We start from the raw sequence: 15,000 nt of genomic DNA, 5'->3' as shown, positions 1-15,000 counted from the left end.
AGTATAAACTATTTTAATATGTATAAACAGTAACTATGTGTTTTGTATACTAGTGTGTTTAGGATAGCTGGCCATGTGTTGGACGTACTGTATTCTTCGATTTGGATTGGATTGCTATTATTGTCCTTACTCGGCAATTTGACCTATTCTTACCGTCTGCAGGTAGCCCCCCGTCTCCAGCACCCCCCCTCCCTGAGCGGACTGCAGAGTCCTTCGAGCTGCCCTTGGCCGATGGTACGACGCTAAAGCATGTCACCTGCAAACCCCAAATCACATCGCTGCTAATCATACTGTACACTTGTACACCCACTGGCCACGGAAACATATGGTCAGGAAGTCACTCACACTCACACATGATGGAGGCTGCCATGCACATAGTGCACTTTCACATAAACACTCAAAGATCAAAATGACACTTAGTACACCCACACATACACACACTCAAATCATAGAACCTGCCACATTAATATGCCCCATGTACCTCAGATCACTAAGACATTAAGTACACCCACACACACACACACTATGATCACATAACATTACGCTACATGTCCCTCAGATGTTAGTCATGGTAATTAGTTCAGTGTTCACACTTCTCAACACAAAGACACACTGGAATCCCACAGCTTATAAAAAAGCAATACTCTCCCTCTCTCTCTCTTTCTTTCTTTCTTTCTTTCTTTCTTTCTTTTTCTCTCTCTCTCACCCCATCTCTTTCTCTCCCTCTTTCTCTCTGTCTTTCTCTTTCCCTCTGTCTTCAAAGCAGCTCTCTCAGTGCCAGGCTTAATGAGCACCAGTCTGCCTGAGCACAATCGGCGGTCTATGCTGTGCCTCCGTGAGGTCCGTGGGGACGGTCAGCGGGCTACGCGCTGCACCAGCGCCATCTTCCTGCCCGACAACAGGAGCCTGTCTCTGCCGCGCAACAGCGCCCCCTGGCCCACCGGCAGTCCACAGCTCACTCTGTCTGTGGCTACCGCCCCCTGCTGTAAGCCTGGAGAAGTGCAGCTGCAGCAGTGTTCTGCCCAGTGCAACAGCAGCAGCATTAACGTCAGCGCCAACCCCCTGGCTGACGCACATCAGCCAACAGTGCTCTCTGGCTCCCCCCTCAGGATGACAGAGTCATTGTCGCCTCAGCAGCGCGTCGGATGCTCGTCTGAATGGGCCGGGCCCTCTCAATCCAAAGCGCAAGATCCTTTCATGAACAGAAGCAAGGTAATGAATGGGGACAGTTGAGGACACAATTTTACACCTGAGATTTTCACATTATTAACTATTAACTGTTATTAACCGAAACCATGCCGTCTCTTATTTGTTTTTTTTTCTCCTGAAGAGTGTTAAGGTGAAGAGTTCAAAACCAGGTGAGACCCCCCCCCCCCACACACACACACACACACACACACATACACACACACAAAAGACACCGAATGTCTTATCTTTAGTGTGTCCAAGAGAATGAGAGGAAGACAGAGACAACTAGAGACCCTTGGTATTCATGTCCACTTCATGTTCTTCTCTTTTTCAGCCCCGTTGTCAGTTATTGCACCTGATGTGGCCATATCACTAGAGGCAGAAGGTAACGATAATAACGTATCTTCTGTCTCTAACTGCCATCTCTCATCACACTGCACCATACCTGCCCTCCCATACCAACACAATGGGATACAGCAGTTTGTAGCTGTGTATGTACTGTAACTGCATGTGCTTGTTATACAGGAGCCCCCGCTATGGGAGCCTCGGCCAGAGCTCCGACTCAGCCGGGTTCTGCAGCCCCAGAGAATGCTGGGACGGAAGAAGGTTCCAGAAAGGCCATGACCAGGAAGAAGGTTTGTAGCCTACTGTGCACAGATTTGTCCTGTTCCAGTGAAATATAAGAGTCACATTGCAATAGGAACATTAAGAGTTTCTGCTCTACCTCTTTCAGTTCTCATGCAGGTTGTCGTCATCAGCTTTATTCATCCTTTTACATATCCAGTAATGTTCAAAGTCTTAATATTAATGACTCTTATCCATGTTAATGACAAGAATTTGCACAGTTATACTTGGCCCTTTCATATATTGAGGGTTTATAGTTATAGGATGTGCATTCAGTATAATATTTCACAATAATAACAAGAATTCATGTGTCTAATGTGTGATATCTTTGGCTTTTTATTATCTGCAGAGCTGGAAGAGGTTCATTTCCAAAAATAAAGGTAAGTGTCAGTCATATCATTTATAACTGTCGGTTGCATTTCCAACATCCAGCCCTACATACTGTACTAGCTAGAACCACAATTTTGTCAAGAGATTTTGTCTGACCCCTTATTGGCTCCCTCTAGAGAAATCAGCCCCGCCTCCGGCTCAACTCCCGCCCCCATACTCAGCCATGGCAGGGCTCAGATTGGGTGAGTTCACGAAGAGGCTCTGTATATGAGTGAGCCAGTCAGAGCAGGTGTCTATGGATCAGCATCTATGTATGGCAGGATTTTTGTGTTGTGTGTGTGTGTGTGTTGTGTTGCTCTGTGTTTGTGTGGTGTGTGTGTTTTGTGTTTGTTTGTGTTGTGTGTTAGCCTGACGAGCCAGACCCACATTAAAATGTAGGGTCTGGGCACTCACCGTTCGCAGTGCTCAGTCCGAGGGGCGGGATAATCAGTTGTCTTTCAAATTCCCTCTGCACGCAATAGGCCAGCGGCAGTGCTATGAGTCCCATGCGTTTCCCACCAGCGGAGCTAGTTGGCTAGTTCAAACGTTTGCCAACTAAAAAGCTTAACTTGTGTCACACTGTTCGCCAACAGCAACATCCATTTGTTTTCAAGTAGCAGGGAATTCAAGCAACTCTGCCATCAATCATTATGTTAAGCCCACCTAACGACTCTATACACGATTTCATTGGCCTGATTGAGTTTCGATTTCTGGAGCTCACAAGCCAACGGAGAGTTGCTAGACTAGCCCTGGCAGCAAATGTAATTTGCTGCCGCTAAGGGCGTGTCTAGATTTCTGTAAGGCTAAGGGCGCGTCTAGATTTCTGTAAGGCTAAGGGCGCGTCTAGATTTCTGTAAGGCTAAGGGCGCGTCTAGATTTCTGTAAGGCTAAGGGCGCGTCTAGATTTCTAGGCTAGTTGTGTGTATGTTGGTGACTCTAATTACGTGTCTGGTCTCTCTAGTGTTTGGGAATCGTCTCAAGAAGCCCAAAGGCCCGCGGACCCGCCCGGAGTCCTGGGTGTAGGAGGGGCTGAATGGGTGAGCAGGAGGCAGATGAAGATGACGAAGATGAAGACGAAGAAGAGGGAAACATGACCCCTGGCTCTCCTCCATCAGGCCCGATGGGGTATACTACGAAGCAAGGCTTACCCAGGTAACTTCGGGAGATACCACTGATCTCAAAACAATACTGTACATGCAGTGTAGCGTAATCTCACTCCCGAAGTGACCGGGCTAAGCCAGTGACCTTGTTTCGTTGTACGGTCTTCTGGAGTTCTCGCTCTGATGCTGCTGCTGCTCACGCTCCCCTTCTCCACCTGACCTTTCCACCTCTGTCCACTCAACCCAGGAGCCTCAGGGCAGGTTGGCCTAGACTCTGACCGGAGATGCAAGACTGGAGAGCACATCTGTTGGTACTGGTGTTGCACTGAAGCTCCAGTAGGCTATGCTCCAGTCAGTGCCAGCCAAACTGGTATAGGAGCCATGTTAGTCCAAAATGAATAGGTAATTGTGCATTAAATGGATGTTTGTTGAAGATATAGTCCAGACTTGTTGGTACTTTGTTAACGGTGTACATGTTTTCAGACATGTCAAAAATCGTAGTGTTTGACAAAGAATTAGCTCTGACTCTTGTACTTTGTTATGGTGAACACGTTATTGCTTTAAGCTGATGACAAACAAGCATTTTGTGCACTTTTATGGTTTGATTACTGTCCCACTTCATCTCCCTAACCCTACCAGAAACTTTTCTTTAACTGTTTATGTTCATTTTTTCCCCCCTCACTGAAATGGGATCAATATGTAGGCATCAGATGGTATACAAACTATTGAAATGAGTCCGTATTAGTGTGGGCATTCTTTCTTGGGGTTCAGTGGAATGTGGGTGCGATGTAAGATTTCAAACGGATGTAAACTAGTGGATGGCTGGTGACCAGACGGCTGGTGACCCAGGTCAGCCCCCTACTTCAGCTCTGGCTGAATGAATGTCACAGGTGCACACTTTTCCTTTTCCTTTCCTTATATGGTCACCAGCCTTCAGAAAACAAACAGCAGCACTATGAACAAAGGAGGGAATAGGCTTAATCTCAGGTATCCAATTGTGCAAATGCATTCCTGGAAATATCATGTAAGTTATATTTGGCATAAGAAGTTGATTACTTTTTGTTCTTTGCATATGAAATGTGGTAGCAAACTGTAAGATAAATGTATGGTGTATGTGTCTATGTCCCCAACTAGGACATGAACCTCCCCCAAGACTACACACAGTGGACAAATGTACTTTCTGCCAATTTGGCCACTTCTCCTTTAGTCATTTCATACTATGAGAAAAAGATAACTGTCTCTAGGATGGTATTTTATTATTAGATTAAAAAGCAGAAGATGCCCAAAGGGAACCCTAAACAATAAAAAACTCCCACCACAGTTTTCCACTATTAAGTTGGGTTTGGGTTGTATTGAGATCTTTGAGTTTCTACACGTAGATAAAAACACCACAGGCTTGGTGGTGACAGCACCTAGTGGTCACATACAGAAGAATAACGGAGGAGACTTGAATACAAACGTCAATGAGATCTTTAATTTTTGTTCACACACACACACACACACACACACACACACACAGAATGCCTCCACACCTCCGGCACACACTCTGCTAACACAAATAGTCCAATGGCAAGAACAACATTACAAAACAACTAAGTTAGCTGCCCGAGAAAGAGGGGACAAGGACTCTAGGTCTAAGTATTTTGTCCCCAGTCATCTATATGGACTGAAGTGAAATCCCCTATGGTAATAATTCCAACAGCTTAGAGTTTACTCCACAGAGCAATCGCAACCTAAAGCACATGGTCCAGTTGAAACTCCTTAAATCCAAAGATCAGACAATGTCACGTGAGCACACCTATGATTATTGCAAGTTCACACAGACATGATCATATTGTGGAGGTACGTGAAGCTGCTGAGGGTTGATAGCCCACTTTACTCCCGACCACATCAGGAAAGGTCACAAGGTCACCGTTGGAAATTGTATTGCCAGTGCAGTGCTGACCTGTTGCTATGGGGTCAGATTTTGTGGATTACAAGCTCAATTTGGATGAGACACTGGGTAGACGGGTCTACTACGAAACAAGATTAGTGGTGTGTTTAGCCTATAGCCCGAGGTATGTTCATATTTGGCAAGCAGATACAAAAGTTCATGGCTATTGCCTTGTTGCTTGCCATTTTGTTTACAGTTCAAAACAAAAATATATATAATTTTCACACAAATTTTCAGATTTTGTGGATGTGAAATGTAGTTTGATTGGCTGTCGAACTCAAATATCAACAATATTTCACAGAATAGTGAGCTATACCTTTAGTGGTCTGATCTTATGTGTGTTAACAGTTTGATTTTATGTGGACTTGGTTGGTCTGACCTTTTGTGGATTCAAATTCCTGTTTTCAGTTCAGGGTGATTGGCATTAGTTGTTTGATGTCGTCTGGACTGGAGTGACTGGTCTGAAGCTTTATACACACACACACACACACACACACACACACACACAAGGAGTCTGTCTTACTAGGAAACAGCCGCTAAAATTTACCACCAAAACTTTTTGATGAAATTCGTGCATTGAGAGAAATCCTCACAAAAGAAATTGTATCTTACCATATTAAAACACACGTTATAACATTATAAAAATTATCATCATTATTATCAAAATCGCTTCTGATTTAGTTGATTGAATACATAAAAAAAAATCATATGGGTATTATGATCATGAGAAAATATTTCTAAAATGGTCTTAATTTTTTTAGGTGAAAATGAGACACTTCCTGTAAATGGATAATTCAAAACCAAAACAACACAGATCTATTTTGGTGCTCCTCTTGTTCAGCTGGGGAAGTAAGCTGTAGAGATGCCAATTGACTAAGTTCAATACTCACACATCATAAGTACAGATGAGAGGTACAATTTATATGTACTGCGCTATGCTTTGGATTAAGATGTCTGATAAATGAATTCTTGTTGGAAGAACACTTCAAGACATCAGATACCGCTGCTTAGATATACAGTAATGCCTGGATGTTTACAAATAAATATTATATATATATATATATATCTTTCTATATATAAATACACTCAAAATTGCACACTAGAAGCCACATGATGTGGTCAGAATGGGGGTTCAGCACCAACTCCCGGCCGCAGAGAGAAACAAACAACAAGAAGCAACCCCCCCCCCCACACACACACACACACAATTCAGTCACTATATTTCCTTAAAAACTCATAGGACTCTGCCAAGTACAGAAGCAATACCACCAACACAAAAGCCATCACCCCAAGCCATAACTGTGCAGTGGCAGCAGATCTGAGTGTCGAGGACTCTTTTACTGTGCACTTTACCTCAGCTAACTCAGAAAGGAATAGCTCTGCTTTTATTGGTCTTTTCTAGCAGAAGAAAAGCATCAATGTTCCTCTGCCTCCTCCAGCTCAGGAGGACATTATTGGTGTCAGCTCTGGTTAAAACTTAAATCTACCGGTCAGACAAGCCATCTCCTCTCGTTCTCTATCATCAGGCAGCCAGGAAATGAGACATGAATGGGGCTGTCAGTGAAGGGATAGGCACTTCTCAGTGTAACCGAGTCCCATGATGCATTGCGTTCCTCGGATGCCATGTCAACGTCAAGCACCTCACCTCACTTCATCTCACCTCACCGACACAAGCTTCTAAAGTGACACACACTTTGGCTTGAGAGGAATCAAGACAGTGCTTCTGGGGGACAATTCAATGCAATGCAAATAAAAAATAAATAAATAAAAACTTAAAAATCTCACCATACTAGAAGTATTATACATCTAAGAGTTTAGTCTTTTAAGAGTTTCCCCCCCCACACACCCCTATTGATTTTGGCGCATAGAGATGTTTTGGGATACGGGGAGGTCATTCTGAGGGGGAGAGCGAGTCTTTCGGCGCTGGATCCGAGTTCTCCTCAGCCCAGGCCTTCGACAGCATATCCAGATTGGCCTTCGGCTGCCACGTGTGGTCGTCCTCCGAGTGTCCTGTCTGGCCAGTGTCGTTGCTGGCGGCGGGGGGCTCAGGCTGGTACTGCTTGAGGCGGATGTGCCACGCCAGGCTGCAGACGGCCGAGACAGTCTTGAACTGGTGGACGACGTTGCGCGGGATGAAGTAGATATCCTGGTGGCACAGCTGGGCACGCACGTAGCGGACACCCTCACGGCGCAGTTGGTTCAGCTTGGCGTCATCCACCCACTGCACACACTGTTGAGCGCGCAGCACATTTACTTAGATATCATAATGTCTCTTATCTCAAACACAGTGACACACACACACACACACACACACACACACACACACACACACACACACACACACACACACACAATAGATACCGGATACAATGGAGTCCATTGAGGTCACTGTACATCGTCAGCCATTGGTTTGCAAATTGAAGGTAATGTTTCCATGCCATGCAGTTTCCTTAGGTAGAGGTGCACTTAAGTGTTTTTATGACCACACTCACCTGCGACACGGGTGGCTCGTAGAGGTCAAGCTGCAGCATCTGCACCACCTCGTTGAAGTCCTCAGCCTGGAAGCACACCACGTCTTTGGTGACCCGGGGCTGTTCGCTCCTAGTGTACACAGAAGTGGATTAGATACATTTGTACTCTGTCTCTCTCTCTCTCACACACACACTCACACGACACACACACACTTATGTTCCCCTTAACATCAAAGAGCGTGTAAATCATTTTAGCATCTTCTGTGTCTCTTGTGTAACGGCACCCAAAACTCAAACAAATCCCACACAAAACAAGAGCATAACGCCCCCTATTGTTGTACCATTCTCAGAAGCCTTGAGGACTCTGACGTCTGCACACACACAGACCCACAAGACCGAGGAATACCCCCCCCCCCACCCAATACTCTCACACACACACTTGTGCAATGCCCCGTACAGACACCAAGTCTTACCACTCTCCGAACTGCACAGCCTTGAGGACTCCGACGGCTGCTGTGCTCCTCCAGTCGAAGCTCTGGCCAACGTGGTCAGCATGTGCTCGCGTGCGGTCCTCAAACAACACCTCCCGCCGCTCACACGCCCGACGCACGTACTGCAGCGCCCGCAACTCGCTCACAGACCTACACACACACACACACACGTGTATGGCGTACCAGTATGCGTAAATTAATGACTTTTCAGTTTGTGTGTGTGTGTGTGTGTGTGTGTGTGTGTGTGTGTGTGTGTGTGTAGGTGTGTGTTTGTATGTACCTGCGTTGCTTGAAGGGTGACTTGGGCACGTCCGCTGTGGGCACCATTTGCTCCCCGGGCCGCACCCACATGATGGGACCGTCATCACTCTGAGACCTGCAGTCCAGCTTCAGACTGGACAGACTACCCCAGGGCAAAGTCATCTGTGCATACACACACAATTTTTAACATCAGCGCTGAACCGCTATAGAAGTCGATGGTGACCAGTCCTCTGCAGCTGAGCTTTCTGAGCTTCTAATAAAGTTCACCTTGACCTTGACCTTGACCTTCAGATGACAAAAATAGCAATACAACTGAAAGAGTGACATCTTTCCGCCTTTCCAAATCATTATATCTCTGAGATCACAAACTCTGTGGGGATATTGAGACTCCAATTTACTTTCAAGCAACAACCCCCATCCCCCTACCAGGAGTTGGAACCCCAAATTACAACAGAGTAGAATTAATAAGAAAAACGGAACCGGAACCAGGACTGGTTAAAAAAATGTTTGTTGACACACTTGACACACTTGTTGACACACTTGACATATTGACACACTTGTTTATTAACAAGTGTGTCAATATTGACAATATTGACACACTTGTTAATAAAACTTCCACATTTTGAATGTTCAGTAAAGGCTTAGAACATAGACTATAAAGAATAAAAAAATATATTCATATTTTATTTTTTTACTTTTTTTATGCTTCGTAATCAACAACATTGATTCCAAAACAGCTTCTAACTGGTAATCACCTTTAGGAAGGGGGACTCCTCCAGCATGTCCAGGAACTCTGGGAAATAATCACCCACTTCCTCGTCCACAGCACCCACCAGGCTGATTTGCCGCATGGCCCCCGAGCGGTAAGTACCTGAGCAGTACGTCCTGTTCACCTACTCACAGGCAAGCGCATACAGACACACACACACACACAGAGGAAGAGAACATTCACATTACTGCTTAGTGCTTATAGGCTACTAAACATCACAGACTGCAGTGCAAACATGAATATGAATAATGTGTTGTTATCGCAAAACATCACTCAACATCAATCCAATCCAGTACTACACACACACACACACACACACACACACACACACACACAGGAAGCTGAGCCTCCTGATACTCTTGGGCCATGCAGCAGCCTACAGACACACACAGTTTGTTTGGCCAGATAAAAACTGTTTGGTTGCCTGGCAACAACCACAGTTGGGACAACATAAACACAGATGTGCATACACTTTGGAATAACGTTAGCAAAACAAGAAACAGCACTAAATGTTTTGATGCTTAGAAGACTACCTGCCCCAACCCCCCACTCCCCTTCCATACCCACACACACACAGATGGATGACTCTTTCTCGGTGGGATTTCAGTCACACACCACTTGTCCCAAATTCCGCACACACACCCGACATTTGTCCACAAACGTACACACTTGTACTCCCATGGATATTAGGCTATGAATAGGAAAAACAACCCATTTGGTATTCCTCTGCACCATTCATCACTCACACTCAAACACATACACATATACACACACTCAAACACACACACACACACACACACTCAAACACACACAGACACACACACACACCTGTGAGTGGAAGTGAGCGATGGTGATGGTCTCAATGTCCTTCTTGCCCATGATCTCCATCTTGACGGGTGTGTTGGGGAATTTGAAGGCAAAGTAATCCAGGAAGTCGGGCATGTAAGTGGCCGCCCCATGCACCACGGCCAGCGCGTAGCGGGCAGCACCAGTCCGCTCCGAGAAGGCCCGCTCCAGGAAGTCCTGGGCGAAGGCCTCCAGCTCATCGGGTTGCAGGCGGTCCAGCTCGTCGGCATAGGCGTGCAGGATACGCCCGCCACCATTGGGCTGCAGCTCCTCGTGCATGAGGCCAGCGAAGCGGGCACTGGGCAGCGCCATCAGCCGGATGGAGTGCTCCTGGTGGGACTGGAAGGGCTGAGGATGGGACTCGTGGTCGGGGTCAGGTTTGGGTTGGGCCTGGGGGTCGGTCTGTGTCGAGACACCCGTTTCCAGATCCGTCTGCACCTCCTTGTCGTGCATGCGGACACGCTTGCCGCCGCCACTACTGCCGCTGCTGCTGCTGCGCTCCTCCTCACGGTGCTTCTTCTTCCTCCTCTTGCGCTTGAGCAGGTACTCCTCTTCCTCTTTCAGACGCACCTTGCCATTCTCATCTCGTGCTTCTGGGTCAGAAGAAAGAAGTCAAAGTCAGTCAAACATACTTGAGTTCGGCACATCATGATTGTCAAATAAGCCTAGAGATGAGGACATTCCTGCAAGGTTAAAATGCTGTTTTTAAGAAAAAAGTTTATTATGAAGATTTTTTTTTTAAGTCTAATCAAAGCATGTCATGTTTAGGTAATCATGCAAATTTGGAGGGTATTGTGTCAAGTCTGTAACTAAATTCTTCTGAAGGGACACTGGCACCTGTTTGTACATTAAAGTGGTAAGACTAAGGCTAAAAGGTCACGAAGAAAGGGTAAAGGTGAATGTTAAATGACAGCAATACTCAGTTTGCTGACACTAAGTGCAACACAAGCCCAATTATAAATGCAAAAAAACGTAAGTTCTTTAGAAGAAAGATATAACAAAAGCAAACTATATGGTTAGATATTATAACAGTAATATCGCTCATACAGCATAGCCTACCCACCTGCAATATTTCACAGCTCACGCACCACTCAAGATGCTTTGACTCTATTCGCCATAATACCAACAGCACACTAACGGGACTAACGTAAGTCAGACTCATTCATGAGGAGTTAGGCTAGTTAAATAGACAACACTGTGGCCAACTAACGGTTGTTGTATTATTTTAGTATTGTTTTCATATTTCATATTTTTCCCGTTTGTCATGGGAACTCATGCATGTTTCCTGACCTGATGAAGTTTAATAGTGTCACTGTTAAGGACGCGCATACCAGCCAGCAATTTGGAATGTGAAACGAAAGCAGAAAATATCTGAAGGGAAGATTATTGGAAAAAAAATACCTTTCTTTTTCTTTTTGCACATTTCAATCTTCATGTTCCCATCAGTATTTTCGTTCTTAGGTTTAACTTTGATTTGGCTTTCGCTTTGCTTTTCTTTGTTGCTGGTGAGACTCTTGGCCTTGGCTACTTTCAGGGGCGTAAAAGTGAAGAGCGGCGGGGAAGGCAGGACCGTGGGCGCGGGCGGCTTCTGGAGTTTGGTCGGCGTAATCTTCGGCCAAACCATCGCTCCATCTCTCTGTATTCCGTGGTGATGATGGTGGTGGTTGTCATTGTTGTGGTGGTGTTGTCGGTGCTGGACGGGCACTTGTTCCTTGATGAAGGTGCGCGGTTGAGTGTGGGTCTGCCGTTGCAGCTGTGGTTGTGTATCCGGGTGTTGTAGCCGCGACAATCCATGCTGCTGATGATTGTAATGATGGAGCTTCGCCTTTTTTATCTCCTTTTCGGATCTCTGGTGTTTGTCATCAGATGGAGAATATTCTCTTTTTTTCTTCTTCTTTTTCTTGTCTTTGCCCTGCCTTTCCAAGCTTTCCTTTATCTTATTTTCTACTTTCACGCGAACCAAGTCTACCTGCGTGGCCATTTTGCACGTAAATTTAAATGGCTTGAAAATGTTCCGTAAGGGTATCTATTGGTACTTGTAGTCCTTGTTGTACGTACCATAATAGGCCAATTGTATGCGTTTTCTGTCATAGAGTCCTGAAGTGCGCAAACGTAGTACGCATGGTGTCTGGGTGATGTAGTTTCAAGTGTCTGGCCCTTATGTGGTGCGTGCGTTACTGCACGCACTCATGTTCTCAGACTGACGTCAGCAATGGAATGGCCAGGCCGCTCTCCGCGAGAGGGCGCGATTCCACATCCAGCATGCGCTCAAGAAGACGCAAAATATATCGGATGCTCAAACGTGCATGACACCATCTCCCAAATTCTGCTTTTATTTCGGTTAACCCCATGAGTTATGCTTGCTAGATGACTAAACAATGTCAGTTTGATATCAGAACCATACATAACAGCAACTACTGATTCCACGTTGTGTACAAATAATTGCATGAAACAGGATTTTTTTTTTCTAAAACTTTATTTCAGCATCAGCATGATGTCATGGACACTAGTTTACACATCAGTATATCACTCTCACTAAAGTAGATAAATCATCTTCCTTATAATTTACAAAAATAATGGAGCGACTTATGTACACATTAGCCTATAGTCTTTTACTGAGTGAAGGCCAGTATTCATACAGGTGCTGTACACTTCAATGAACATTTACAACCACCGCGTCATGTAGAGACGGAGAGGCAGGTTTATCCGTCAAAGCGATGCAAGGCCACAGTATAAACACACACCCACACACACGCCTACCATGAGACGGCACTGAAAATACACTGCAGCAACACAACAGGATGAGTAGGCAGGCTGCACTGTAAAGTCACAGGAATAATCGAGTCAAGAGTTCACCGGACTGAATATACAATGTAGACAGCGAGTAGCCTTCGTCTTGATAGCCTATGTAAGAAAAATAGCTTCAGGTTCCCGTGTAATTTCTGTCCGTTTCTCCCCTAATGAGCGGGAACCATTGCGCAACCTTTGGTACTGTTATAAACCTAGAGGGAATGTCTAATTCCAGTGATATAAGTTGCCCCCTTAACTTGAGGCACGCCTCTCCTCTCAGGAACCATCGTTTGTCAAATTGACATGCAGTATTACTGCTGAGCAGCAGAGGGCAGCCTAGGGGCTTGGGTGTACTATAGAGATGTGATTGTTGCTCCAACAAGGGAGAGACACTTCTTGGGAATGGTTATTATGCTAGCATATTAGTCAGACATGTTGAAAATACTGTAGAATTTTGATAGCTGGCATAGAGCATGATGAACATCATGAACACCTGTCATGTCAGGTCAGTTATGCTATACACTGTATCAGTGTTGTGTTGCTTGTTTGAAGGAGAAACCTGAAGCTGCATTCACATGCATAACCCATGAGGAACGCCCGTCCCTCACCAACATGCCCCTCCAAAGCGCACTCCAGACACGTGGTTACAGGCAACTTCAGACATGACTAACACGTGACTGAATAAATTGCGAATCAATTTCACAGCATCCTATATTCGAAACTAATGCTGGCTAAAGACTAAAAGCAAATGTGCAATACACCTAAACATGCACAATTAAAAATCATGAAGCACATGCGCGCGCGCACACACACACACACACACACACACACACACACACACACACACACACAAACCTGACTGGATTAAACAGAAAAAAATAATAATCTCAAAACATGACAAACCCTTTCCACCGACCCCATGATTGATGCAACCACACTTTTATTTTGACAGTCAATTCCTTGTGTCAACGTCCAGAGAACACGTAAAGCCCCCTTCCCCACCCCCAGTGGTACAAATGTAGTCAACATACAAATAAAGCTACACTCCTCTGGTCAGTCAGACCTGCAAGCCAGTGGAACACGTTGGGTGCGCAGCCCCAGAGGCCAGCACTCGGAGTAAACCTGAAGGAAGGAAGAGGCTCTGGTCGGAGCTCCAGGGCATTTAAAGCATTGTGTGTCATGGCTCAGTAGGCTATGGACAGGAATATAGATTTATATATATATATATATATCTCTCTCTCTCTGTCTCTCTCTCTATATATATATATATATATATATATATATATATATATATATATAGAGAGAGAGACAGAGAGAGAGAGAGAGAGAAAGAGATAGGGAGATAGAGCGATATATTACATTTGTTATATTACTTCCATAAATTACACATTTCTTTCATAAACACACGTAAGTAAACAATAATGCTTGAGCACAAGTGTCTGGTCTTCAGAGATAGTTAGGTTGGCGTCAGCCTGGAGGAGTCTGGAGACTGTCTCCGGAGCTGAAGCGGAGAAGTGGTCTATATGTGGTAGGTCATGGGGGTTTGGCCACCTCTGGTTGGGAGCCGAGGAAAGACAGTCCTGGTTGTGAGTAACAGACCCGCACCGCAGTGAGAGCCCAACTTCCTTCATTTGTCAGGACTGGGGTGAGCCGTTCGCCAGAGTCCCGAGAGAAGAGTTAGTGTTTTTGTTTTTTCCTTCCCAGAAAGAGAGAGTCATAAGGAGAGCAGTACAAGTGTCCTTCTGGTGTGAGTGTGGGTTTGGCACAAGAAATCCTTCATGTGGGTGGCAGTGTCAAGCCCACGCCTGGCCGAACCGCAACGTCCTGATCAGCTGGACACAGCCTAGAGGTCCAACTGACTAAGTGACCCCAGATCCTCCACTGCTCGAAGTCCACCTCTGTGGCAGCCTCTAGAGGGTCGTGCTTTAGAGTCCGTCTACCTGGGACTGGATCCTGGAGGAGCTGGGTACCTTCCAGGGCCCAGGGGTGATCGGGGCTTTCCTATCCCGGCCCGAGGGATCCGTCGCAAGGCTACTGTTGGAGCCCCTGGCCTCTCTCCGGCTCTCCTCGGTCTCCGCTCCTGCTCTGGGCTTGCCGTCCCTACCCTCCCTTCCTTTGCCCTCCCTCTCTCTCCTCTCTCCGTCCCTTCCTCCCTCTC

The 15,000-nt window shown here is 45.7% G+C and overlaps 3 protein-coding genes across 6 annotated transcripts in view; 1 reads left to right on the top strand and 2 right to left on the bottom strand.

Annotated features, from left to right (window-relative positions):
* The window catches only part of ptpn22 (protein tyrosine phosphatase non-receptor type 22), a 36,327-nt gene extending 31,711 nt beyond the window's left edge, over positions 1–4,616 (top strand). For 2 of the 3 annotated variants that reach the window (XM_042097914.1, XM_042097912.1), the window contains 8 exons: positions 163–234; positions 764–1,212; positions 1,331–1,358; positions 1,523–1,573; positions 1,714–1,823; positions 2,162–2,192; positions 2,319–2,384; positions 3,143–4,616. In XM_042097914.1, the coding sequence (XP_041953848.1) occupies positions 163–234; positions 764–1,212; positions 1,331–1,358; positions 1,523–1,573; positions 1,714–1,823; positions 2,162–2,192; positions 2,319–2,384; positions 3,143–3,204 (869 nt within the window). In that variant the 3' untranslated portion in view covers positions 3,205–4,616. The remainder of the gene's footprint in view (positions 1–162; positions 235–763; positions 1,213–1,330; positions 1,359–1,522; positions 1,574–1,713; positions 1,824–2,161; positions 2,193–2,318; positions 2,385–3,142) is intronic. The other variant, XM_042097913.1, reaches the window with a different exon arrangement.
* Positions 4,617–4,733: 117 nt separating this feature from the next.
* On the bottom strand, positions 4,734–12,063 carry LOC121713360 (lysine-specific demethylase 9). Its single transcript, XM_042097915.1, has 7 exons — positions 11,454–12,063; positions 10,035–10,645; positions 9,193–9,330; positions 8,457–8,599; positions 8,159–8,326; positions 7,707–7,815; positions 4,734–7,444 (listed from the first exon to the last, which is right to left on the bottom strand). Exons 1-7 carry the CDS (start codon positions 12,031–12,033, stop codon positions 7,106–7,108), a joined length of 2,088 nt encoding a protein of 695 aa, XP_041953849.1. The 5' UTR covers positions 12,034–12,063; the 3' UTR covers positions 4,734–7,105.
* Positions 12,064–12,520: 457 nt separating this feature from the next.
* The window catches only part of magi3a (membrane associated guanylate kinase, WW and PDZ domain containing 3a), a 51,807-nt gene continuing 49,327 nt past the window's right edge, over positions 12,521–15,000 (bottom strand). For both annotated transcript variants that reach the window (XM_042097909.1, XM_042097910.1), the window contains exon 21: positions 12,521–15,000. This exon is cut by the window's right edge and continues 606 nt beyond it. In XM_042097909.1, coding sequence (XP_041953843.1) covers positions 14,768–15,000 — 233 coding nt within the window. In that variant the 3' untranslated portion in view covers positions 12,521–14,767.

The sequence above is a fragment of the Alosa sapidissima genome, chromosome 7, assembly GCF_018492685.1.
Source record: "Alosa sapidissima isolate fAloSap1 chromosome 7, fAloSap1.pri, whole genome shotgun sequence".
NCBI classification, from domain to species: Eukaryota; Metazoa; Chordata; class Actinopteri; order Clupeiformes; family Clupeidae; genus Alosa; species Alosa sapidissima.
Note: the sequence above shows the minus strand (reverse complement) of the source record. Positions and strands in the feature narration are given on the sequence as shown.